This window comes from Giraffa tippelskirchi, chromosome 7 (genome assembly GCF_054371585.1).
Source record: "Giraffa tippelskirchi isolate mGirTip1 chromosome 7, T2T-mGirTip1v1.2.pri, whole genome shotgun sequence".
Taxonomy (NCBI): Eukaryota; Metazoa; Chordata; class Mammalia; order Artiodactyla; family Giraffidae; genus Giraffa; species Giraffa tippelskirchi.
The window spans coordinates 100,820,762-100,846,439 of record NC_137281.1 but is presented as its reverse complement, the minus strand read 5'-3'; the positions used below and the strand labels follow the sequence as shown (position 1 = coordinate 100,846,439).

Sequence of the window (25,678 nt, the reverse complement as noted above, 5' to 3'; positions counted from 1 at the left end):
TCAATCTAGAAAACTTAAAAGAATGTGCTTATCGAAGAAGATGTAGGCATCTTCTCCGGAGAATAGTTCACCTTTACGGTCCGGCCGCTCTCCCGGACCCTTGGTCGTCCCCGAGTCCCGGCAGGTCACCCTCGGGCCAGGGCAGCCGGGGCCCGGCTTCACCGACAGCAGTACGCTGCATTTGGCGGACCACCGAGCCTCTTGTCAGGAACCACGGACCCAGCCACGGCCTTGAGCCAAGGCCCAAGTCGAGCCTTAGCGCGAGGAAGCCCCGCCGTCGGCGGCGGCGGCCCCGGTCCCGCCCCCGGTTCCGCCCCTGGCCCTGCCCCCTCCGCCCCGCGGCCCAACGGTCGCACCGCGGCGCCGGCCCCGCCCTTCCCAGGGCGCCCGTGGCGCGCCGGCGCCTGCGCAGTGGCCTCAGAGCGCCTTGACCGGGATGGCGGCCGTTTTGGAGTCGCTGCTGCGAGAGGAGCTGTCGGTCACAGCCGCTGTGCGGTGGATCGCGCGCAGCGCCCAGAGTTCGGAGGTAACAGCGCCGACACGCCCCCAGCCTGCCCTGAAGCTGCTTCCCGCGGGAGATACCGCTCCTCCCGCCCCATTCCTCTAGAATGCCTGGCTGTCAGCCGGGGCCGAATGCGCTCCAACTAGGGGCCGCTGCCCCGGCCGCCCGCTACCCTCAGCGCGCCCGGCGGCCCCGGCTGCTCGCGGCCCCCGGCTGGCAGCTAACTGACTCTGTCGCCCCTCGCCACTTCTCCCTCAGGATGACCCCGGGGAGGCGGCCGCGCTGAGCTCCCTTCGGCCACTGCGGAAGGAATTCGTGCCATTCCTGCTGAACTTCCTGAGGGAACAGAGCAGCCGCGTCCTCCCGCAGGGCCCCCCAACCCCCGCCAAGGCCCCGGGCTCCTCGACAGCCTTGCCAGGGAGATCCGGGGGCCCGCCGCGGGGCGGCCGCGGAGCGCGCAACCAGCTCTTCCCCCCGATCGAGGCTTCGAGCGCCACCGCCGCTGACGCCCCTTCGGCCCGCCGTGGGGGCAGGAGGCGGGGCCCGGGGCCGGCCCGCGAGCGAGGAGGCCGCGGCCCCGGGGGCCTGGAGGAGGGGGTCAGCGGGGAGTGCCTGCCCTGGGCCGGGGGCCGGAGACCCAGGAGCTCTGGCAGCCCCAGCAGCCCCAGCCTGGCGCGCTCTGATCCGCCAAACCTCAGCAACCTGGAGGAGTTCCCTCCCGTGGGCTCCGTTCCCCCCGGCTCCGCAGGGTGAGAATCAGCCCTCATCTAAAAGATGGCTCTGCTAGGGGAGTTAAAAAATTAAGGCTGGGTGCTCTGTAGTAGAGCGTAGTAATGACAAGAAAGTTGGGGGTGGAATATCTACGTGGTGAGGGGCATTTTGCAAGGGGTCCTAGATGTTACGGTGGAGGGGCAGATGCTTGAAGATGGGAATTAGGAAAACCTATGGCTACTCTTCAACAGGACCAAGCCTTCCCGCAGGATCAACCCAACTCCAGTGAGCGAAGAGCGATCACTTTCCAAGCCCAAGACTTGCTTCACCTCACCCCCAATCAGCTGTGTTCCCAGTTCCCAACCCTCAGTCCTAGACACTAGCCCTTGGGGCCATGGGCTTCCCTCAGGGTGCAGAAGTCTGCAAGAGGAGCGGGAGATGCTCAGGAAGGAGCGGTACGGCCTTGCTGCTCCTGGGGATGTCAGCTTCCTCTGTGGGGGATTTGTAGGGCTTTTCCCGGTGATTAATTTGTCTCCTGGGAACCCTGGGTCTGTTTCCTGGGCTGTGGACATGTCTCTAAGGAACCTGAGTGTGGCTGTGGAGGGGAAGCCATGCTGACTGCTCATGACATTTCTCTTTCCCGGTAGCTCTAAGCAGCTGCAGCAGTCACCTACTCCTGCCTGTCCCACCCTAGAATCAGGGTCTCCTCACCCCAGCCGGACAGGACACCTCACAGCTGAACCCGCTGACCCTGCCAGAGTATCTTCCCGTCAGCGTCTGGAGCTGGTTGCCCTTGTCTACTCTTCATGCATTGCAGGTGAGTGAGAGCAAAGAGCCCTGGAATGAAGACACTTGTAGAACTACAGGGTAAAAGAATTGATAAGGTGTGTAGAACTGAGCCTTTGTTTTGACTGGCGTTCAATACCCTGGAGTTTCCTTTTTAACCAGAGAACCTGGTACCAAACCTCTTCTTGGAGCTTTTCTTCGTCCTTCAGCTCCTTACTGCCCGGAGGATGGTGGCTGCCAAAGACAGCGACCTTGAACTAACTACAGGAGCTGTAGGTTGGTAAACAAGCCTCTTTTTGAGAAATGATGTCTGGAAATGAAATTGTGTTTAACCAACAGCTTGGTACTGTCCTTCTAGAATCCCTGGAAAGCCCTCTGTTCCAGAGTGTACATGATTGTGTCTTCTTTGCAGTGCAGGTTTTGGAACATCAATTTCAGTAAGTTTCCCCAGCTGAGGCATTTGAACCTTATTCGCATCATTCACTTGATTCTCTGGCTATTTCGGGAACATGCTTGTGCTTGACACAGATGTAGTGACCCTAGACCTTTTCCTACGTGTAACCTTCAGTTTTGTGTCAAAGCTATGAATTTAGCCCTTGAAAGAATCAAACTGCCCCCAGTGACCTTGGTAGCTGACCTTTGGGTTTATTTACTGTTTCTGCTTTGCTCGTGTTAGCTGCTCCATAGGGTCTCATTTCCTTTCCCTTTGCCTTTATCATCTTTAATCCTTGGCCCATGACTTTTCTTCATGTACCTGTTCTGTGCTCCAGGTAACACACTGTGTGGTGTGCAGATGCCAGCTGCCTATTTGCAGTCTGTCCCATTCTCAGTCATATGTGCTCTTATCTTTGTAGCGTTCTTTCCCACCTGGACAAAGGGACATTGAAGCTGTTGGCTGAGAACGAGCGGTTACTGTGTTTCTCACCGGCTCTGCAAGGCCGCCTCCGAGCTGCCTATGAGGGCAGTGTTGCCAAGGTAGTGACCCCATCTTAAACATCTTCTAGCCTGGACCTGACCCTTCCCAGTCTCATAATTCAGGCAGCCCAGCTCACACCACTGTAGTGTCATGTGGCCTAAAACTCTGGACTAGAATATGGGGATTAAGTTTTCTGAGCATGAACTCTGCTTTCAGTCCCTAATGTCACTGCCATGTTTTAGGTCTCTCTGGCGATGCCACCTTCTGCTCAAGCTGTCTCCTTTCAGCCAGAAACTGACAATCGTGCTAACTTCTCCAGTGACCGAGCCTTTCATACTTTCAAAAAACAGAGGTGATAAGAAAAGGGGACTTTGGGGGAGGGGATGAAGCAGCATTTTCTCTGGGATAGGCAGCCTATGTTGTTCTCATAGAAACCAGGTGTTTGGCACTAAAGGGTGTAGTTTAGCACCACCAGGCCCTTCCTAGCAAACATCTTAAGGGCCACTTAGCCTCATTCTGTTTCATGCCCATGGACTTGCACCTCTGACAGTAGCAGCTTTCTTGCAGGTGTAATGACTTTGGTCACAGGGTTCTCAGATGAGAGTGCCACATCAGCCTTAACTGCCCACAGAAGTATATGAAGCATGTGGTGTACTACTGCCGGGTCTGTGGAATTATCACATAGAGAGCCTTGGAGAGGATAAGGAATGGATCTGTGAATGGTCCTTTCCTCAGTCAGTGCTGAGCTAGAGAAGGCACTCCTGAGAGTGAGTTAGGCCAGCTGTGCTTCGGTTGATCAGCCGTCTTATGTGTCTGCCAGGGATGTGTTTTACGAGGTACTTCGAGAGTGGGAAGATCGCCATGAGGAGCCTGGCTGGGATTTTGAGAAGGGCTTGGGCAGCAGGATCAGGTACGTGCTCATACAATGGTCACTTTTTTTTGCTTCCAGCAGTGAGCAACTTAGTGGTGTTTGGATAACTGATTAGAGAAAGGCTTCTCTCCCCACCCCGAACTCTTTCTAGCACAAAGCTGTTTTCTGTCTTCCTTAATCTCTTAGTTACTGCCACCTCTGCCTCTACTCAAAAGGGATTTGTTTCTCCAACTCCTTCTACTCAGAAATCATTTATACTTGCTCTGTGATTGCAAATGATTGATAAAGTGGAATACTCTTATTCCAGGTTGCGTGAGTTTTGGCCCGTCACTGGCTTAGACCCTTTCCAACCTCTTATTTTCTCCACCATCTAATCTGACAATACAGATAACTTTGCATAGCTGGATATCTAGGATACAGAAAGAATATCCTCTTGTCCAGTGATCTCCTGTCCATGTTGGTCATGAAACTCACTGGCAGTCAGTGTAGAATGAAGATGAGAAGGGTGGTCTTATTACATGTTTGGTTAAGTGTAAGGTTAAGGGCTTCCCTGGTGGCTCAGATGGTAAAGAACCTGCCTGCAATGTAGGAGACCCAGATTCTGTCTTGGGGTCGGGAAGATCCCCTAGAGAAGGAAAGGGCAACCCATTCCAGTATTCTTGCCTGGGAAATCATAATGGACAGAGGAGCCTGGTAGGCTACAGTTCATGGAGTCGCAAAGAGTCAGACATGACTGAGCGACTGACAGTTTTAGTAAGTGTATCTCTAGCCTTGAGGGATCTTGGTGCTAAGGAAAGTATCCCTTACCTTTTCCCATATCCTTGTGCGAGCCAGCTCTGGTAGAAGGCTGCTTAAGCCCCTGGTAGAGCGCTGAAAGTCTCAAGGATTGGTTTGTTCTCTCAGATCTTTCTCCCCCTCTTCCTCCTTCCATCACACTCCATCCCTGCCTCTTATTCCTCAGAGCCATGATGGGTCAACTCTCTGCGGCCTGCAGCCACAGCCATTTTGTTCGACTTTTCCAAAAACAACTTCTCCAGGTAATTGCTCTAGCAGGAGATCTGTCTCCAGTCGACAGTATGTATTATAGGTGCCAAGGAATGGCTGGCACTTTGGGATAGGCCAGGAGAACAGGCAGGTCCTTGGCTGAAGAGTGAGCAAGAGTTCTGCTGTTTGGGTGCTAGTTGAAACTTGGGAGCCAGAGTGCTCTCATGCCCTATGTCTCATGCTCTCATGTCCTCCCTGGGCCCCCTCACACATCCAGCTCTCCTGGCCCTCCTTCAGTCCCTCACTGCTTTTTTGCCCTTGCTTTGTGGTGTGGTAGAAAGAGCACAGGGTTGGGTCTGGTTTCAAATCCTAGCTCTTGTGACCCTATGCAGATGTTGAATCTTAAAATTTCAGTTTCTTCACCTGTAAAAAGAATATAACGCAGACCTCAAAAAATATATCTATGGCACACAATATAGGGTGGGCATCCCATATCGTTCACTGCTTCCTCATTTTCTTCAGCCCTTCTTTCCAGAAAAACTCACTGATTTATCGATTTCTCTCCTCCTCCCCCTGCCCCAGATGTGTCAGAGTCCTGGTGGTGCTGGGGGCACTGTCTTGGGTGAGGCTCCGGATGTGTTAAATATGCTTGGAGCTGACAAGCTGGGGCGGTTGCGGCGCCTACAGGAACGGCTTGTGGCCCCTCAGAGCAGTGGGGGCCCCTGCCCACCCCCTACCTTCCCAGGCTGTCAGGGCTTCTTCAGGGACTTCATCTTGAGTGCCAGCAGGTAAAGGTCCCCTGTCTTGCGGAGACTGAGGGCAGAGGCCTGAAGAGGTTTGTGTTCCCAGAAGGGAAAGAGTTTGCTCTCCTTGGCCTGGAATGTCAGTGGGTGGGACTGGGGGATGCCCGGGCTCCTCCTAACCCACACTTCCTGCTTCCATTTCCCTTCTCACTCTCTCACCTATGAAGGTAACCTCATTGTTCCTTGACCTCCTGTGTCTGCCCTGCTGAGCCTTTCTGTCTGGAGCACCACCTCTATTCTGATCCTTCCTGCACCTCTTCCAGTACCTTTCCCCCCTTTCCTTCATAGCTTCCAGTTTAATCAGCATCTCATGGATAGTCTGAGTTTGAAGATCCGAGAACTCAACAGCCTTGCCCTTCCTCAGCCTGAGCCTAGTGATGAGGATGGGGAGTCAGACGTGGACTGGCAGGTGAGAAAGCAGAGGAAGGGAGGCTCTCCTCTAGAGGGGAAAAGGTATTTTCAAGAAGTCTGTAACAGATGTGGTTTTGTTCTAGAAGCCTAATGCTTAGGACCTTTTACTTCTTGATGCCCTGCAGGGTGAACGGAGGCAGTTTGCTATGGTGCTGCTCAGCCTAAGGCTTCTGGCCAAATTCTTGGGCTTTGTCGCTTTCCTGCCATACCGGGGGCCTGAACCACCCCCAACCCGTGAGCTCCAGGACTCCATTCTGTCCCTGAGGAGCCAGGTGAATGGGGGTGCTGGTAAGGAGGAAGCTGGGAGGAGCCGCACGGCAATGGCATTAAAAGGCTTCCCCCAGCCCCTGGGATCCAGCCACCGACTGACCCTGGCCCTCCCAGGTGCCCCCAGTCCTGGATGTGCGAGCTCTGCTGCAGCAGGGGCTGCAGGCACGCCGAGCAGTGCTTACAGTGCCCTGGCTGGTGGAGTTCCTTTCTCTTGCCGACCACATCGTCCCCATGCTGGACTATTACCGCAGCGTCTTCACTCTCCTGCTGCACCTGCATCGGTGAGTCAAGAGAGGGCAAGGCTTGAGAAAAGGATGCAGGGAGAATGTTGCTGAGGCTGCTGCTTTTTGAAGAGGTCCAATCAGCTCGTGCTTTCCGTGTGCTTCCATAGCTGTAGCTGACCCTCAGGGGAGAGGCCAGGCCTTGATCCACAAGGAAAGACAGTGGGCAGTTATTTGCACTTTGATTGGCCCTTTTCTATTCCTACTGTGGCCCAGCTAAGAGTGAGTACAGATCTGGGAAAGGTGATGAGACCTGGTTGCCTACACAACAGCAGTCCATTTTAGGTCTCCTTCTGAGAATCACCTTCCCAGTGATAGCTTTTTTTTTTTTTTAACTCCATTCCATTTCTTTCATTGCACAGATTCCACTCACACCCTCATTTACCTTGTAGGAGCTTGGTCTTGTCAAAGGAAAGTGAAGGGGAGATGTGTTTCCTGAACAAGCTGTTGCTGCTTGCTGTCCTAGGCTGGCTTTTCCAGGTTGGTGGAATGAGGGTCCAGGTTGGGGAAAGGGGGCGTGACTCCTGTGGCTGGAGATGGGGAAAGGGAAAGTGAAGGACGCTGACAAAGAGGGGGCCAGAAGCTCAAGGCTCAGCGGGGGAAGGATGAGGCTTGCCATAGAGGAAGGTGGCTTTGAACCTGGTTGTCTAAACCCTGGGACCATGAGGTTGGAGGTGTGAGGAGGTGTGAGGAATCCCTAAAGCACTGCCCTAATCTCTTGCCAGATTCCCACAGTCCCTGAGGACCTGTTCTTTCTGGAAGAGGGTCAGTTGGATGTCTCTGAGGTGGACACAGTAACTTCAGAGCATGGCTTGGTAAGTGTTGGGGTCCAACCAGAGCCATGGGGACCACAAGAGTAAAGGAGGTAGCCTGCCTGCCGGCAGGCCCAAAAAAACAAGCCAGAATAGAGGCTGAAGTCTCACCTAATTCTCTAACCCGACCACCCCATTTCTGGGAGGAAGGGAAGCTTGCCTTCCCCAAACTGACCTGTTCTCTCCCCCAGGACAGCATGCCTGTGGTGGACCAGCACCTGCTCTACACTTGCTGCCCCTATATTGGTGAGGATACTCTTCCCCGAGGGTCCTCAGTCCTTGGCCTGCCCCTTCATGAGTACCCGAAAGGCACCCCATGGTCCCAGCATCCTCGTACTTTGTTCTGTACTTAGGCACTCCTTGAAGCCTCATTCTATCTATTCCACAGATGCTTAGTCTGGATGCTTGGGAGGGTGGGACAGTTCTGGAACTAAGCACTTGGGCTTCTCTGATGCAGGAGAGCTCCGCAAACTGCTCGCTTCATGGGTGTCGGGCAGCAGTGGAAGGAGTGGGGGCTTCGTCAGGAAAATCACCCCCACCACCACCACGGGCCTGGGAGCCCAGCCTCCCCAGACCACACAGGGGCTGCAGGTAAGGGGCAGGGTGGAAGCAGGGGCCACCCCATGGGTAAGGGAAAGGGAGCCCTTCCCTACACTGCTCCCTCCTCCCCACAGGCACAGCTGGCTCAAGCCTTTTTCCACAACCAGCCGCCCTCCCTGCGCAGGACTGTGGAGTTCGTGGCAGAGAGAATTGGCTCTAACTGTGTCAAGCATATCAAGTGAGTCTGAGTTGAAGGGTTGGGAATGAAGGTGTTGCAGGTCCCAGGCTCACTTCCTTATCATTTTTCCCCTTTTAACACCTTGTTGCCAAACTGAGGAAAAGTCAGCTGAGGGATGGGGACAGCGGGTAATAGAGGACAAGGGCCCAGTGGGATGGGGGAGGCTGAAATGCTTAACATTCTTTCAAGTTAGTTCTGACCTGGTTTGCTTAAATTTGCAGCCCCTTTCTAATTCAGCCTTTCCACCTGCCTCAAAATCTTGCTGTTCCTGCTGCAGGGCCACGCTGGTGGCAGAGCTGGTGCGCCAGGCAGAGTCGCTTCTTCAAGAGCAGCTGGTGATGCAGGGACAGGAAGGGGGCGATCCAGCCCAGCTGTTGGAGATCTTGTGTTCCCAGCTGTGCCCTCACGGGGCCCAGGCGTTGACCCAGGGGCAGGAGTAAGATGCCAGTCTGTTTGGATCCTCTCATCTCCACTCTTTTCTTAGCCTTTACTTTCCTGTCCTTTTTTCTTATATTCATCATTTATTCCATGTCCTCTCCCCACCCTGCTTTTGTCATTCTATTTTTGCCTGCTCTGTAGGCTCTTACCTTGGTTTTTAGAGGTTTAAGGACCCAAGTTTAGAGCCGAATTGGAAGGGCATGTGGTTGGGTGTCCAGTCTCCTGGCATCTGGGCTGGGCCCCGAGGGCTGAGCATGCCCTCCCCTGTGGCAGAGCCCTCCCACCTCAGGGGATTGGTGCACTCAGGGACCCAGCTCATGTCTCCAGACATCACTGACTTCTGTCTCCTTTCAGGTTCTGCCAAAAGAAGAGCCCAGGTGCCGTGAGGGCACTGCTTCCTGAGGAAACCCCGGCAGCCGTACGTAGGAAGTAGTCCTGGGGTTAGTGGGCTGGGGGTGGTGGGAGAGGAGTGCTGTGGGGTTGTGTGTGTGTGAACATGCACATGAGGTGGTAGGCGGGTCAGTCCTGGACTTGGGCATTCATCACTGGCCTAACTTGCCCCTGACTCAAAACTACTTCTGTGTCACAGGTTCTAAGCAGTGCAGAGAACATTGCTGTGGGCCTTGCAACAGAGAAAGCCTGTGCATGGTTGTCAGCCAACATCACAGGTAAGGTCCAGGGAAGGGGAGTGACTGACCAAGTTTTTCAGAAGTGGCAGGAAGTTGGAGGCCACTTGTGGGGAGACAGGACTCAGGGGCAGTTGGCAACAGGGAAGGGCAGGGGTTGGCATGGTGAGCCTATGCAGGGCTGCTTTGGTGACCCCTTCTCTGTCCTCCCTCTGACTTGCAGCACTGATCAGAAGGGAGGTGAAAGCGGCTGTGAGTCGCACGCTTCGAGCCCAGGGTCCTGAGCCAGCTGCCCGGGGGGAGCGGAGGGGCTGCTCCCGTGCCTGTGAGCACCATGCTCCCCTCCCCTCCCACCTCATCTCCGAGATAAAAGTACACAGCTCCCTACTCCCTTCGGCTCCCCTCCTCCTGTTCCCTGCTCTTTTCCTAGTTGCCCTTCTTTCTTCCTTGGCTCCAGTATTTGTGTAGCAGCTTTCTGTGTTGTCCAGCTAGTTTCCATTTTGTTACTGAATGGAGTTAGGGCCAAACTGAATTGAATGGCTTTAGTAATTACTCCTCTTTGACTTTTGTACTTGAATCACCCAAAAGGGTGAAAGGGAAGAGGGTAGATGTGAAAACTGTTGACTGAGTATATGGTACATAGATGATATCAGGAGTGGAGTAGGGAATGGCTATCTAGCACAGCAGGAAAGTTCTAAGGAGCAGTCATCCCAGTAGTGGGACAGTATTTCAGAAATACTCTATGTGGGAGATGATGCTTGTTTGGTTACAGGCAGTAAGAATAATACATCAGTGCTCTTAATTTGATAAAAAGAATTTATACTGTCTAGAACACGAATCAGTGAACAACTCGTGGGCCAAATCCAACCTGCTGCTTGTTTTTGTAAATAAAATTGTATTGGAATACAGCCACGTTCATTCATTTACAAATTATCTGGGGCTGTTTTCATTTTCAGCAGCAGAATTGGAGTGGTTGAGGCAGGGACCTAAACTAGTAACTGGCCCAGATCTGGGGTAGTAGTGTTGTAATAAAGATTTAAACTAGGGACGAAAAAGGACTGACTCAAGTTCGAGAGTATATAAGACGGAGAAGGAAACTCTCAGCAGCCATTAGCTACTGGTTTTCAATACACAGATGATTTCTGTCCTGAGGCCTCGACTCTCCTGAGAAAATGAACGGAGAATCATGAGGGACAGAAAATACCACATGTACGTGATAGGACATAAATGCTTTCAGAACTGGCTTGGTACGACATCTCGAGCTCTCTGGCAGCACACTGTCCCTTGGCTTACCTGTTCCATCTGTTTCCTCTGTTGTCCACTTGGTTGCTTCTCCCAGCTGTGCTGTCCTGCCCAAGTCCCAAGTCTAAGGGCACCTTGGCCCATTACTTCACCCCAGGGCCCTATCTTCCTTTTTTTCTGCCTCTCTCCACTGGCTGATCCCTACCCCAAGCCACATTCTCTGTGGCCTCCTTGGCCCTGGCCTGGCCTGAAGCCTTACTCTGAGTCCATCCTTCCTCTCTCCAGGATGTGCTCTCCCTGGCTGTGGGGCCCCGGGACCCTGAGGAGGGAGTTGCCCCAGAGTATCTGGAGCAGCTCCTGGGCCAGCTGGGCCAGATGCTGCAGTGTCGCCAGGTGAGACATGGCATGATGCTCTTCTTTCGTATCCTTGTCCTGTGCCTGGTAATCAGAGCTGCGCTGGCCCAGGGCTACCACTTGAATTATGGTGCTAATGTCCAGGGTCTCCTGTTTTTCCCTCACAGTTCCTGTGCCCACCAGCTGAGCAGCATCTGGCAAAGTGCTCTGTGGAGTTAGCGTCCCTCCTTGGTATGGCTCCTTTTTATCACATCCCTCTGTTGCCAGATCCCCTAGTTCTCTGGGTTGGGTACAAGCAAGATTAGAAAACAGCTTTTTTCTGGTCTTCCTCCTAGGGACACATGACCCTGCTTCCACTTCTTAAAGCTTGGCTTTTCTCTCTTCCCACAGTTGCAGATCAAATTCCCATCCTGGGGCCTCCGGCACAGCACCAGCTGGAGAGGGGGCAGGCTCGAAGGCTCCTGCTCATGCTGCTCTCCCTGTGGAAGGACGACTTTCAGGTGCCAGTTCCACTGCAGCTGCTGCTGAGGCCAAGAAACGTGGGGCTTCTGGCAGACACTCGGCCGAGGGAGGTGAGCCAGAGAAGGTGGATGGGGGCTGGCGGGCAGGCTTCTTAGAAGCCCCTGCAGTCATCTTTTACACCCACTGCCCCAAATGTTATTAGCTGGTTTAGCCCCCTTTTCTGGGTCTGTGCTTATTTTCTCCTGTACACTCAAGAGAGACTCCTCAGTCTCATCTCCCTCCTCTCTCAGCAGCTCTGTCCTCTGTATCAGGGTCGCTGTGCAGTCCTCTTAGCCCCCTGACCTCTTTCTCCATGTGTATTGCAGTGGGACCTGATGCTCTTCTTGCTCCGGGAGCTGGTAGAGAAAGGTCTAATGAGACGGATGGAGATAGAGGCTTGCCTGGGCAGCCTCCATGAGACCCAGTGGCCAGGGGTAAGGAGTCTTCATATTCTATCTGGAGAGAGAATAGGTGTCATGTCCCTTTTATCCTGAAAGGGGGGCAGGTGATAGGGCCTGGCATCCTGAGGATCTTCCAAAGCTCAGTGAATATTGCCAGATGTCTTGAGGACCACCCTGAAATGAAATGGCTGCTCTGGGGCACCTCCTTCACATTTAAGTAGCTGTTATATGAAGGACTGTGTCCATGGAGGAAGGGAAGATGGCAGATAGTGAGAAAGCATGGCATACCTCTGGCAAACCCCTCTGATGGTGGGGTTGTTTCTGGCCACACTGCTTGTCTTGCAGGGTCAGGGATTGAACCTAGGCCCTGGCAGTGAAACTGTGGAGTCCTAACCACTGGATTGCTAGGGAATTCACAACTGTGGGTGTTTATAATCAGGATAACCTGGATTTTAAGCTTAGTCAGTCCTTAATGTGATATAGGGCAAAGTAGTTTCTTCATCCATAAAATGGGAATAACTTAGACCTTACGGGGTTTTTCAAGATGAAATAGTGTGCATACGAAGTACTCATTAGTGGTTCTGAGCCTCCCAGTAGAGGCTCGCCCTGTTGGACTTGAGCATCCTAGAGTACTAATGGGACAAGTCCATTTCCATGTAGAAGGCAGCTGGGAAAAAATAAATAAAAATAAAATACCTAGGTTGTCTACTCACTGCTTAGCTAGGGCTTCATAGGGACTGATTTTTAGTAAAAAGGGTGAACAATTTAGAATTATGTGTCTGCTTTTTCAGCCACCTTTCTGCTTATTCCAGGATTTCTCTGAAGAATTAGCAACACTGTTCAACCTGTTTTTAGCTGAGCCCCATGTGCCAGAACCACAGCTAAGAGCTTGTGAACTGGTACAGCCAAACCGGGGGACTGTGCTGGCCCAGAGCTAGGGCTGGAAAGTGTCCCTACTTTAGGCATCTCACCAGAGCGCTGGAACCCAGCCTGCCTGTGCCTCAGGAGGAGGCCCCAGAGCCACCCCAAGTGCCCACTGTGACCTGTGCTGCTGTGGAAGTGGCTTGGTCTGTCATCAGGCTTCCTGTTCACATATGAAGGAAGAGTGTGGCTGCTTGGCATCCCACGGACGGCAGGCTCACCATCCCAAGTCCGAGAAGAAGAAGGAGGGGTCACTGGATTCAGGATTATGGTGGAAAAGCCTAGACACTCCAATCCCGGAGAAGAAGAGTTGGCTTTATTACTTGGATACTAAATGAAATGACCTGTGGGGACTTGTTGACACAAGATTTCAAGCCCCACTTGCTGCTACCCCAGTATCTCTTAAAGCTTTGTGGTTTGGAAAATCATGACAAAGGCAACTGACTTCTACTTAACTTGTGAGTAAAGTTAAACATGAATCTTGGGAGCTGGACTGCCATCTCCTTAAAAATGTACAACAGATGTGGGGCTCGCCCGACAGAAACCTGCCTTTTACCTTGCACCCTGCCTGCCTTCAGTCCCGTGCAGGTAGTAACTTTTGACTCTAGCTCCATCCAGGGGCCAAGCACGGGCAGAACACTAGAGCTTTTTAAAATAAACTGTTTTCTTTACTAAGGGCTTCTTGTCTAGTTATTTTCACCTTATTCGTCCCTATAGAAGGCTGCAAAATCTCAGGTGGGCTTGGAGGTGGGTATTGACAAGATAGAGCTGTCCTAGTGGCTTGGCCACTCAGCAGAGATTAAATGTTCCTGTATATGAGACCTGCAGGCCAGAGAGCCTGGGGCCCTTATTAACTCACTGCCAACAGTATTGACTTCTGTCCAACTCCCTTTAAAGGTTTAGGATGAGTGAAATTTCTACTCACCAGCCCTTGGGATGCTTGTTTTTGTGGGGGGCGAGGGGAGCGGGAGTTGGGGATGTTTGAGTTGACTCAGAATGGAAGCACTATACATGTCTATAAATGGTGCACTGATTCTAAAAAAGCACTACTTTGATAATGTGCATTAAATTCATTCCTGTAAAATTCATGGTTTTTCTACTTTGGCATTGTGTGCAGAGAGATTCAGTCTCTGCCAGGGAAAAGAGAAGGGTACTCAGTGAACCCTCTTGAAATGACACAAAATCTTTCTGTGCATGTGTGTGTACTTCTTAGAGGAAAAGTTCTCAGCTGTCAAAGAGGTCTCCAACCCAAGGAAGGGTAGGTAAGAGGTTCTGGGCCTAAAGTGGTCTTGCTGTGTGCCATTACAGTAGGTCCTGTCAGCACAGAAGGGTAAAAATGGGAATGTCTCCCATACCACTCCAGTCACACTTCTGCCTAGTCAGGCCGTGACCTGCCCTTCCCCTCAGCTCATCCAAGTCAATAAGTTTTTGCATCTGAACCTTTTTTCTTCATCTGTCCTTTGAATCTAACATACTATAGGAAATTCTGAAAGTTCTGAATACTTGGGAACCAAACAAGTTTTAAGAACTGTCTTATCTTTCTGCACCCATCAGGTATGGCTCAACGAAAGCACTGCTCCAGGAAGCTGAGTCCCAAGGTAAGCAGCTACTTCAGACACTCAGCTCCATGTGAGATGAGATAGACAAGCAAGCAGGGAGGAAAGCCTGGAGCCCTGGAAGATGCTGAGTTAAAGGCTTACTTTAGGCAGGCAATAAGAAAGGAATTAGAGACAGGCAGCTAACGAACTAGTGAACTCATTAGTATTTAGATTCTTTTCCATATTCCCGCTTTCTACTAGTTATCTAAAACAGTGGTTTTCAAAGTGTGGCCTCCAGACCAGCAGCCTCACAATCACCTAGGACTTCCTAGAAATACAAATATGTGGGCCCCTCCAGGCCTCTAAATCAGAAACTTGAGTGGGGGCCAGCCTGGGGTGTCACAAATCCTTTCCATGATTCTAATGCACAATAAAGTATGAGAACCAAATATCTTAACACCAGCGTCAGCTAATGTTCTTTGATTTGCTGACTCAGATGCCTGGCTTGTGGCTTCTCTAGTTCAGGGTATATGGTCTCCTCGGGGCTGCCCACATGTTCAGATTCCTACTGCTGGCTCTGCCTCAGAAGCCCCAGAGGTACATACCTGCTAAAGAGCTTCCTTCCAGGGCTCTGTGGTTACTGCTGGGTGTGCCAATGACTGTTCTGGAATCTTCCCTCCTGTTCATACTTGGGCTACAGCTAGCAATAGCTGGGCAACTAATCTGGTTGCTCTTTATATGCAAAGCAGTGCTGAGCTCATAGCAAACAGTATATATGTGTAAACTATATAGCTTGAAACTGGGCCATGAACAGTTACTGCCATCATAATCCAGGCTGAATTCTGAGCTCAAACGACACACTTAGGCTATCCCAGGGTAGTCTTCACTGAATAAAAGTACACACTGGACTTTTAATTTGCAAGTGTTCTGAACTTTTCCATCAGTGGTCTTAATCATATGAAAAGAGATGGGGGTACATAAATAGGGTGTTAAATATGTCAAGTGTTACCAAAATATTAACCAGAAAAATAAGTTTAAAAGCAATTTTTTTAAAAAACCTTCAATAATATATAAATAACTTAATCTGAGGTAAGAGGGGAAAAAATCTTGCAAATACTTTCAGGAAAATAAATCTCTGCTGGACTATGCAGAAATTTACCTTTTTACCATATCATCTCAATCCCCATATGGTCACCCTCTTCTACCAAAGATTCTGGGCACCAGAACTGAAGCCAATAATCTCTCCCACCCCTACCACTTTCAAGTAACCATACAGAATAAAAGCTCAAGTTCAGTCAGAAAACTGAACCCAGTCTCCATCCCACCCTAGAACAGAAGGGGCTATAGCAGTGCATGGAATGCTCAAGAGTCTGAAGGCTGGAACCAAGCCTTCGAGTGAGGTAAGGAATGGAACTGAGCTTCCTCCTAACAAATCACTTACCTCCTCTAGGAAGTCCATTATCATCCCTCCCATCTTCAAAAGACAGTTTTTCATCTCTGAAATGAGAGATGCCCAAGCCCCACCCCCAGTCTTCCTCAAGGATCTGGGGCCCCACCCTGACCCCAAATCTATCCAGCCAGCTTCTACAGTGGTTTTCTCATTCTACTGAGCTCTCTCTGGAGTGATGGCTCCATAACACAGCACTGGTCAGTACTCCTAACTGGGGCCAAGACCCAAATGAACGTCCTCTCCTGCGAGGGAAAGGAAGGGGGTGGGGGCAAGGCAAAAATTAATAATAAAGCAATTTGTAAAGATTCAAGGAGGAGAAACAATTCTACATCATTGTTCTGGTTTGTGTAGATGTTTTTTTAAACCATTTCCTGTTTTGGTATTTCCTAACACTCCATCCCACAGTGGAGCTGAATGCTGGAGGCAGATTCTGAGTCCTGGCCGATGGCAGCTTGCTTCTCTACCAGCCCAAGGGCTGCACCAAACTAAGTAAGCACCATGTCAGAGCACTGCCATTTCCTAGCCCTACTGGCTGTACCCAATCCTGATCCTCCAGTGGCCTATATGCCATAGGGTCCCAGAGACAGGAAAAAAAGGTGAGAAATCCAAAAAGGTGAGTTGAGCTTCATTCACTCTGGACAGCCAGAGCCAGAAGCTCAAGCACCCTTGCTCTGCAGAGGTGCCAGCTGTGACCAAGTGCCGACCAGGTTTCACTGGAACTTTGGGGCGGAATGCCGTCTGTTCAGTCGGCCACAGCAGGTAGCCTTGGCTCTTGCATCAGGATACAGAGAGTAATAAGAACTGCCCCAGCATCTCTGGGGCATCCTGGAGTGCCATCTTGACTGTGAGATGCTAACTACCTAGGAAGGAAGCCAGTCTGGCTATAACCAGTGGCTGCTGTTTGATGAAGGAGCTTAGAAGTTGAGGGGGGAATCCTGGAGCACCAAGTTCTACCTGAAATAAACCAGAGAGGGACAAGTTAAAGGTGCGCACTGGGGCATACTTCAGCCATAAGTAGCCGCGGTAACGGGACAAACTCTGAATGAACTGTGCACAGTCCTGTGCGCTGCTGTTCATATCTAAACAAAAGCTTCACCTCCCAATGTCAAGTCAGGGAACTGAGGCTGCTGCTCTGCCTCATAGTGACTCATCTATCTCCTGAGGACCCTGGGAACAGCCAGGGGATGCAGGCTACCAGGCTCTGAAAATAGCTGCTTTCAAGAAGGCTGATCAGCTCTGCCTCAATCCTTCCTCTCTGATTCGCCACTGATTTGTGACCCAAGAAACCCTTAAACCTCCAGCTTCAGGCCACAGGTCCTGGGTCCTAACGGATGTCGAACAGCTTTACAGTAAGCTCCCATGAGGCTGAGGTCAAATCAAGGCATGCTGTGAGACCGGCTGCAGGAGGTGGATCACCTGGGCCAAGTAGATGACTCTGGTGATCTCCCTCCCTTCCACGGTGAGGGGCTGCAGGATCCAGGCACTGGGCAGGATCTCCCCTCGGACCATCTCCCTGCTGGGTCTCGGCATGGATGCATCATATACAGACTGAGCTGCCATGATAGACAGTTGCCCCTGGAAAGACAGCACTGTGAGTTGAGCCTATGCAATGGGACTCCACCAGGGACAGGCTCCAGTGCAGGCAGTACCATGGAAAGACCAACCTTCGAGGCACCCCCCACGCCCACACCATGTCCAGTTTGCCCTCCTCCCCCCCAGAGGACCTGATGCCCACAGAGATTGCTTTTCACAACACTCCAAGCCAAGTTCCTCCCACATCTTTACCACCAGCAAGGCAGTCACCTCTTTGGCTTCCACGCAGACACAACAGAAATCCCGTGGCTGCTTCAGTGCACACATGGTGGTATTGCACACCAGATACACTGGAGGGGTAGGGATGCAGAAAGTCAGAAGGTGCCCTGTGACACCCCGTCATTCTATAGCCTGACACCCCGCTAGACCAAGCCTGAGTACCCAGCCTCCCAAGAGCGCTGTCTCCGTTCCCTGGGCTCACCCAGGTTGATGCTGTTGGTCACCCGCTGGTGCAGCCTCGCTGTCTGGATGGGCTTATGGTACAGGGGCCACAAGGTAGGGTCACTCACAGCTGCCCACACATGAGACAGTGGCTGGGACACCACGCCAGCCCCCAGGAAGCCATGCCGGGTAGAAGAGAACATCTTGTAGTACAGCTGCACCTCCTGCTCCTCACCCTGATGGCTGGGGGAAACACCAAGGGTGGGGAAGAAGAGGATGGGGTAAAAACTGGGTTCTAGGGTCACAAAAGAAGAGCACAGGTGAGGGACGCAAGGAAGCCAGGGTGGAGAAGGCAAAGGAGGAGACAAGGCCAGCAGGGCTACAACAATAAGACACTGTACAAAGCAACTTACTTCCAGCTGGCTGCTGCCCGGCAGCTGAAGAGGTTATTCAGGTTATCTGAGCAAGCAGCCATTACCTGGGGACACAGTGACCACACCCAGATTAGTGGGCACAGTTGGTACAAAGCAGGCCCTTGGAGGAGTCCCTCAGGCCAGCGTTTCCTGAACTGCCCCTTTTGTAAAGATAGCTGCTGAAGAAGCCCTCATCTGCCCTGTTCCTCCCCTCTTCCTTCTCCCTTCCCACCAAGCAGAATCTGCTACAGGAAACCTCACATCAGCCATAGAGAGGTCCACGATGTGCTTGGCCAAATCCTTGTATGAGGAGGAGAAGGAGGTCTCCAGGCTGGACAGGCTGGACGGGGAACAGCAGCAACTGCCCAAGGCGGCTGTGCGGCCTACAATGAATAGGTGGAGGCTCCTGAGCATCAGGGCCTTGGGGCAGCACCAGCATCCTGAGGGACAGTAACCCCCCAGGATCTAGCAGACCTCATCCCTGAAGTCCCCACACAAGGCAGGTACCTGCCCCACCACTCACTGTAGGCTAAGCTTTTCCAGGCAGAGCCGGCTAGATTCAGCTGATTGTTCCTCGTTGAAGAGCAGCCCCGCACTCCCCCTCTCCAGGAGTCTCTGGAATCAGGCAAGTTTGTGTCTCCCTGCAGATGAGAAGGTGCTCAGGACCAAGGCCGAGGGAGCACGAGAGCAGAATGCCAGAAAGCTGGTGCAGAATCATCTCTGCCTCTGAACTGCACAGTCTTCAACATAAAGGCTCCAGTGAAAAGGTGGTCCCCAACTGGGATTACAGGAAGCTGGATGCCCCCAAGAAGGCAAGAGCAATAGAAACCAGTCCCTGGAGAGTTTCCTTGCCCTTCAAGTCACAAATTCAAGGTTGCTTGTAGAAGAGTTCCAACAGGGATCAGTATAAACTGGGGCCTGAGAGGTACCAGGGGTCACTGGGTGGGGGGACCCTCTGCCCACTGAAGCAACTGGAATGAGGCCATGGCTGGAGCTGTGTTTAGTGTGAGCAGCAAACAAAGCCCAACTGGGAGGTGGGATGGGGAAGGAAAGTGATGGGCTGTGAAAAGCTTCACTTTTGGCCCCAGCCCCACGTCCAATGGCTAAGCCCAAGGTTGTAATGTGGAACCAGTTCCAGTCCAGTCACTAAATTGTGTCTTACTCTTTGCAATCCCATGGACTGCAGCACACCTTGCTTCCCTGTCCTTCACCATCTCCCGGAGTTTGCTCAAACTCATGTCCATTGAGTCGGTGATGCCATCCAACCATCTCATCCTCTGTCATCTTCTGTCTCCTCCTGCCTTCAATCTTTCCCATCATCAGGAAATTTGGAGCCAGACCCCACCTTTACTGCAAGCAGCTCCTCAATGACATGACCTTTGACTTCTACTGGATCTAACAGGCACTTACCATCCTACCTCTATCATCACTTCCTAACCTTGTGCTGCTTTAAAAACAAGAAGACGTAAACGGGTATTCTGTCTCCATCCTCACCTCCTTTCTTCTTCCTGCAACATCCAGTCTGCTCTGTCACCGTCTTAAGAACTTTTCACTACTGATCACCTCGTTCTTCACTTATTGCCTCCACCTCTTCCTCTCACTAGATTCTTCATATGAGCATTTAAGCATGCAAAGATTTCTCCCACCTTTAAAAACCTTCCTTTATAGGCATCTTTGCTGTTCATAGATAGACCTGAAAGGACTGTCACCGTTTGCCATCTACTGCCTCTCTCCCCTTCTGAACCCACTCAAGGCTAGCCTTTGCTAGATCCATGTGCCTGGATATAGTGAACAGGTCCCAGTCCTCATCTTGCTGAGCATCTCCCTTTCACAGCAGCATTATTCATATTAGGCAAAAAGTGGAAACAAACTAAATGTCCATCAACTTATGAATAGGCAAATAAATGTGATAATCATACAGTGTGAAATTTTTGGCCATAAAAAGGAATGAAATTCTGATACATGCTACAGTGTGGATGAACCCTGCTGTGGGTTCAAAAAAAGATACACTGAGGTCCTAACTACTGCTCTCTGTAAGTGTAACTGTATTTGGAAATAGGGTCTTTGCAGATGTAATCGAGTTACAATGAGATCCTACTGGATTAGAGTGGGACCTACATCCAATGACAGGTGTCCTTATAAGAAGGCCACATGAAGACATAGGGACAGAGAGACACAGGAGGAGAAGCCATGTGATGCCAGAGGCAGAGGCTGGAGTGATCCAGTTACAAGCCAGGGACTGCCAGCCACTACCAGAAGCTCAGAAAGAGGCATGGAATCTAGGGGCATGGAACTCTCGATTCTCCCCCTAGAGTTTTCAAAAGCAGCATGGCCCTGTTGACACCATGATTTCACACTCCCAGCCTCAAGAACTCTGGATGAAGTCTCAGTTGTTTTAAGCCACTCTGTTTATGGTAATTTGTTATAGCAACTGTAGGACATCAAGAAACCCTGGAAACATTATGACTGAAAGAAGCCAGTCACAAATGACCACATATTGTATAATTCCATTTATATGAAATGTCCAGAATACACACATCCACAAAGGCAGGAAGTAAGAAGATTAATGGTTTACAAAGAGTTGGGGATCGTGTGTTTGGGAAGTAATAACTAAGGGCAGAGGGGTCCTTTTTGGGGTAGTGAAAATATCCCAAAATTGATTGTGTCAATGGATATTCCACTCTGTGAATGTACTAAAAGTCAACAAGTTATAACAACAGCAACAACAAAAGAATAAATGAACTAAAGGAATTGCTCAGAAAGGATGGGCATGTTAAAAGGGCATAAGATTCAATCTGAAAGAAAAAGAACTCCAAATAATAAAATATGGAACAATCTGGGCAATTAAATTAACAATGATAATACTGGATTAGGAATGTGAAGTCAAATGGGCCTTAGGAAGCATCACTACAAACAAAGCTAGTGGAGGTGATGGAATTCCAGTTGAGCTATTTCAAATCCTAAAAGATGATCCTGTGAAAGTGCTACACTCAATATGCCAGCAAATTTGGAAAACTCAGCAGTGGCCACAGGACTGAAAAAAGGTCAGTTTTCATTCCAATCCCAAAGAAGGGCAATGCCAAAGAATGCTCAAACTACCACACAATTGCACTCATCTCACACGCTAGCAAAGTAATGCTCAAAATTCTCCAAGCCAGGCTTCAACAGTATGTGAACCGAGAACCTTCAGATGTTCCAGATGGATTAGAAAAGGCAGAGGAACCAGAGATCAAATTGCCAACATCCACTGGATCACAGAAAAAGCAAGAGAATTCCAGAAAAACATCTACTTCTCCTTCATTGACTACACCAAAGCCTTTGTGTAGATCGCAACAAACTGTGGAAAATTCTTAAATAGATGGGAATACCAGACCATCTTACCTGCCTCCTGAGAAATCTGTATGCAGGTCAAAAATCAACAGTTAGAACTGGACATGGAACAACGGACTGGTTCCTAATTGGGAAAGGAGTAAGTCAAGGCTGTATATTGTCACCTTGCTTATTTAACTCATATGCAGAGTACACCATGTGAAATGCTGGACTGGATGAAGCACAAGCTGGAATCAAGATTGCAGGGAGAAATATCAATAACCTCAGATATGCAGATAATACCACCCTTATGGCAGAAAGTGAAGAGGAATTAAAGAGCCTCTTGATGAAAGTGAAAGAGGAGTAAAAATCTGGCTTAAAATTCAGCACTCAAAAAATAAGATTATGGCATCCAGTCCCATCACTGCATGGCAAATAGATGGGGAACAATGGAAACAGTGACAGACTTTATTTTCTTGGGCTCCAAAATCACTGCAGATGGTGACTGCAGCCATGAAATTAAAAGACGCTTACTCCTTGGAAGTAAAGCTATGACCAACCTAGACAGCATATAAAATACAGAGACATTACTTTACTAACAAAGGTCCATCTAACCAAACTATGGTTTTTCCAGGAGTCATATATGGATGTGAGAGTTGCACCATAAAGAAAACTGAGCACCAAAGAATTGATGCTTTTGAACTGTGGTGCTGGTGAAGACTATTGAGAGTCCCTTGGACTGCAAGGAGATCCAACCAGTCCATCCTAAAGGAAATCAGTCCTGAATATTCATTGGAAGGACTGATGCTAAAGCTGAAGCTCCAATACTTTGGCCACCTGATGCAAAGAACTGACTCATCTGAAAAGACCCTGATGCTGGGAAAGGTTGAAGGTGGGAGGAGAAGGGGACAACAGAGGATGAGATGATTGGATGACATCACCAATTCAATGGACATGAGTTTGAGTAAGCTCTGAGAGTTGGTGATGGACAGGGAAGCCTGGCGTGCTGCAGTCCATGGGGTCAGCCAAGAGTTAGACACAACTGAGCAACTGAACTGACTGACTTTTACATAGTATTACAAATGTGCATTGACCACATCTTATATATCCATTCTCTCACTGATGGATTCTCTACTGGGTTTCAACTCATTATCACTTCAAATAATGCTTTAGGAAATAATTTCATACATGTTCCCTCATAAACTCTGCAAGTACTGCTGGGTCATAAGACTTTATAAGGTTCCTACGTCCCCAAGTCCTGGCATCATCTGAGTTTAATCTGACAATTCAATAGGATTAAACGTTTCCATTACCTCTGTAACTATTCCTCAACAGTGAAAAATTAAATTTCAACCTTTTTTTTCTATGAAAAGTGTAACATTGATACCAAAATCTGAAATATACTGTAAAAACAAAAACTACAGGAAAAAAATTCATAAATACTAACACAAAATCCTGAATACAATATTAGCAAATAGACTCTGAATGTACATTAAAAGAAGATATCCTATGTATAAGTATATAAAGTATTATAAGAATGTATGAATTAATTATTAGCCCCCAGATCAATTAAACACTCATCTCTAGAGACTCTGAAATAACGTTCTGGATAAGAATACTCTATAAAATAGTAATAGATAAATGCTTCCTTAGTTTTGCAAAATACATCTATTTCAACTCAAATGTTAGCATTCAGCTTAAATGAAGGAAATTCTTGAAGCATTCCCACTAAAGCCTGAAATAAGATGAGGATGTTTACTGTCATCACTATTATTTTATTTATGCTGGGACATTAGGTTCATTCAATTAGAAAAGAAGAAGAAAATAGTGGTTCAAAAATTAGAAAACAAATGGTCAAATGATCACTATTTGCAGAGGATGTGGTTGTATACCTTAAAAAAAAAATCAAGGGCATGGTAATGGTAACCACTAACCACATATGTTCACTGACCATGTGAAATGTGGCTAGTGTGACTTAAGAATTGAAATTTTAACATAATTAAATTAAGCTACCTGTGTTAGTGACTACTGTATAAATGTGGGCCTAGAGAATCAGTCAAAAAACAGTATGGGCACAAAATTAACACACAGCATTCAATTTAACTTTCATACATACAAGAAAACAACCTGACAGAAGACACAAAGGAAGAGAAAACCTATTTATAACAGAAATAAAAGAGATAAAGCAAGAAGAAATCTGATATGTAATTTCAGAGACACATGAAGGGAAAGTTTTAAATCATAACAAGAAGGACTGGCCCTTCTATATTCTTGGTTAGGAAATTACACAGGATAAGATGTGATTTCTCTATAAGTTGATTTATAAATCTAATATGGTCTCATTAAAAATACTAACAAGTTTTTATAATTGAGCTAAACAAGCTAATCCTAACTTTCATGTAAAAAACAAACAAGAAGGAATATACTACAGGCTTCAGAGTTGGTAAACATGTGATTTGGGGAGGGTAGTGCCTCCCACATACTTTGTCCTATGCATCTCTTCCTTCTGGCTATTCCTGAGTTATATCTTTTTATGATAAGCCAATGATCTGAAAATTCTACCAATCCACTTCCCTGTCTGGTATTCCAGGCATGTGTATGTAATTTCAAATCATAATAGAGCAGCACAGGAATAAGCTTGTGGTAGGAGGGAGAATTTAAGTTTTACTCTATTCAACAATCATTATGGGGAGGAGACAAGATGGTGAAGTAGAAGGACTTAACCTCACCTCCTCTCTGAAAACATCAGATCACAACTGTTGAACAATCATCAATAAAAGACTGACATATAAGACCAGATGAATTTAATTTATAGAACATTTCATCCAAAAGCAGCAGAATATACATTCTTCTCAAGTGCACATAGAACCTTCTCCAGGGCCACAAAGCAAACCTTTGCAAATTTAAGAAAACTGAAATCATATCAAGCATCTTTTCTGACCATAATATTGAGATTAGAAATCAACTACAAGAAAAAAAACTGTAAAAAGCACAAACACATGGAGACTAAACAGTGTTACTCAGTGACCAATGGATTCCTGAAGAAATTAAAGAGGAAATAAAAAAATACCTAGAGACAAATGAAAATGATCCAAAACCTTTGGGATGCAGAAAAAGCAGTTCTAAGAGGGAAGTGTATGGCAATAAAATCTCACCTTAGGAAACGAAAAATCTCAACAACCTTATCTTACACTTAAAGCAACTAGAGAAAGAACAACAAACAAAACCTAAAGTTAGTAGAAGGAAAGAAATCACAAAGATCAGAGCAGAAATAAAGAAAATAATAGAAAAGATCAATGAAACTAAATGCTGGTTCTTTGAAAAAGATAAAAATGACAAAGCTTTAGCCAGACTCAACAAGAAAAAAGGGAAAGGACTCAAATCAATAAAGTTAGAAATGAAAAAGAAGTTATAATTAACTCCACAGAAATAGAAAGGATCATAAGAGACTACTGCTGCTGCTGCTGCTAAGTCGCTTCAGTCATGTCCGACTCTGTGCGACCCCATAGACAGCAGCCCACCAGGCTCCCCCGTCCCTGGGATTCTCCAGGCAAGAATACTGGAGTGGGTTGCCATTTCCTTCTCCAATGCATGAGAGTGAAAAGTGAAAGCGAAGTCGCTCAGTCGTGTCCAACTCTGTGCGACCCCACGGACTGCAGCCTACCAGGCTCCTCCATCCATGGGATTTTCCAGGCAAGAGTACTGGAGTGGGGTGCCATCGCCTTCTCCAGAGCAAGACCCTCACACTCACGGTTTTGGCAAGGAGCCGCTGTCTAGGGCACCCCAAGCAACTATATGCCAATAAAATGGACAAATTCTTAGAAAGGTACAATCTTCCAAGACTGAACCAGGAAGAAACAGAAAATATGAGCCAGACAAATCACAAGTACTGAAATTGAAACTGTGACTTAAAAACTCCCAACAAACAAAAGTCCTGGAGCAGATGGCTTCACAGGCAAATTCTATCAAACATCTAGATAAGACTTAACATCTATCATTCTGTAGCTATTTTTAAAAATTTCAGAGGAAGGAACACTCCCAAACTCATTCTATGAGGCCACCATCACCCTGATAACCAAAACCAAAGACATCACAAAAAAAGAAAATTACAAGCCAATATCACTGATAAACAAAGATGCAAAAATCCTCAACAAATACTAGCAAAACTTATCTAACAATAGGATCATTAAAGGATCATATACCATGATCAAGCAGAATTTATCTCAGGGATGCAAAGATTTTTCAATATCCAGAAATCAATCAGTGTGATACACCACATTAATCAATTGAAGAATACAAACCATATGATCATCTCAACAGGTACAGAAAAAGTTTTGACAAAATTCAACACCCATTTATGATAAAAAAAAAAAAAAACAACTCTCC

General features: G+C 48.6%; 2 protein-coding genes and 1 long non-coding RNA gene across 9 annotated transcripts in view; 1 reads left to right on the top strand and 2 right to left on the bottom strand.

Annotated features, from left to right (window-relative positions):
* Nucleotides 1-413: 413 nt before the first annotated feature.
* Nucleotides 414-13,279, top strand: CDAN1 (codanin 1). 6 transcript variants are annotated; one of them, XR_014058980.1, is made up of 28 exons: nt 414-526; nt 761-1,251; nt 1,465-1,668; nt 1,861-2,030; nt 2,162-2,275; nt 2,358-2,436; nt 2,854-2,974; nt 3,158-3,267; nt 3,736-3,825; nt 4,748-4,823; nt 5,353-5,558; nt 5,862-5,982; nt 6,110-6,256; nt 6,369-6,535; nt 6,928-7,015; nt 7,261-7,350; nt 7,539-7,593; nt 7,805-7,938; nt 8,022-8,125; nt 8,403-8,561; nt 8,918-8,981; nt 9,153-9,231; nt 9,413-9,514; nt 10,717-10,824; nt 10,953-11,016; nt 11,176-11,357; nt 11,613-11,720; nt 12,500-13,279. XR_014058980.1 is itself a non-coding variant. In XM_081507873.1 (28 exons), exons 1-28 carry the CDS (start codon nt 437-439, stop codon nt 12,623-12,625), a joined length of 3,696 nt encoding a protein of 1,231 aa, XP_081363999.1. In that variant the 5' UTR covers nt 414-436; the 3' UTR covers nt 12,626-13,279. The 6 variants fall into 6 exon arrangements, 4 of the variants coding, with proteins under 4 accessions (XP_081363999.1, XP_081363998.1, XP_081364000.1 ...); XR_014058981.1 differs by having other exon boundaries at nt 12,479-13,279; XM_081507873.1 differs by having other exon boundaries at nt 9,413-9,561.
* Nucleotides 9,992-11,742, bottom strand: LOC145512992 (uncharacterized). Its single transcript, XR_014058988.1, has 2 exons — nt 10,483-11,742; nt 9,992-10,353 (listed from the first exon to the last, which is right to left on the bottom strand). It is a non-coding gene; the product is annotated as an uncharacterized LOC145512992 (long non-coding RNA).
* A 1,758-nt stretch (nt 13,280-15,037) lies between the features above and the next one.
* Nucleotides 15,038-25,678, bottom strand: part of STARD9 (StAR related lipid transfer domain containing 9) — a 118,667-nt gene continuing 108,026 nt past the window's right edge. For both annotated transcript variants that reach the window (XM_081507835.1, XM_081507837.1), the window contains 7 exons: nt 18,507-18,624; nt 18,245-18,366; nt 17,984-18,048; nt 17,611-17,813; nt 17,400-17,479; nt 17,013-17,171; nt 15,038-16,550 (listed from right to left, as the gene is read on the bottom strand). In XM_081507835.1, coding sequence (XP_081363961.1) covers nt 16,449-16,550; nt 17,013-17,171; nt 17,400-17,479; nt 17,611-17,813; nt 17,984-18,048; nt 18,245-18,366; nt 18,507-18,624 — 849 coding nt within the window. In that variant the 3' untranslated portion in view covers nt 15,038-16,448. The remainder of the gene's footprint in view (nt 16,551-17,012; nt 17,172-17,399; nt 17,480-17,610; nt 17,814-17,983; nt 18,049-18,244; nt 18,367-18,506; nt 18,625-25,678) is intronic.

What these genes read in the sequence shown, in the direction of transcription:
- CDAN1 (XM_081507872.1), top strand. Translation starts at nt 437, where the DNA reads ATGGCGGCCGTTTTGGAGTCGCTGCTGCGAGAGGAGCTGTCGGTCACA. An exon ending in CTCCTGCTGCACCTGCATCG is followed by an intron (nt 6,536 to 6,927) that starts GTGAGTCAAGAG and finishes TTTACCTTGTAG; the next exon opens with GAGCTTGGTCTTGTCAAAGG. An exon ending in ACCTCATCTCCGAGATAAAA is followed by an intron (nt 9,562 to 10,716) that starts GTACACAGCTCC and finishes TCCTCTCTCCAG; the next exon opens with GATGTGCTCTCCCTGGCTGT.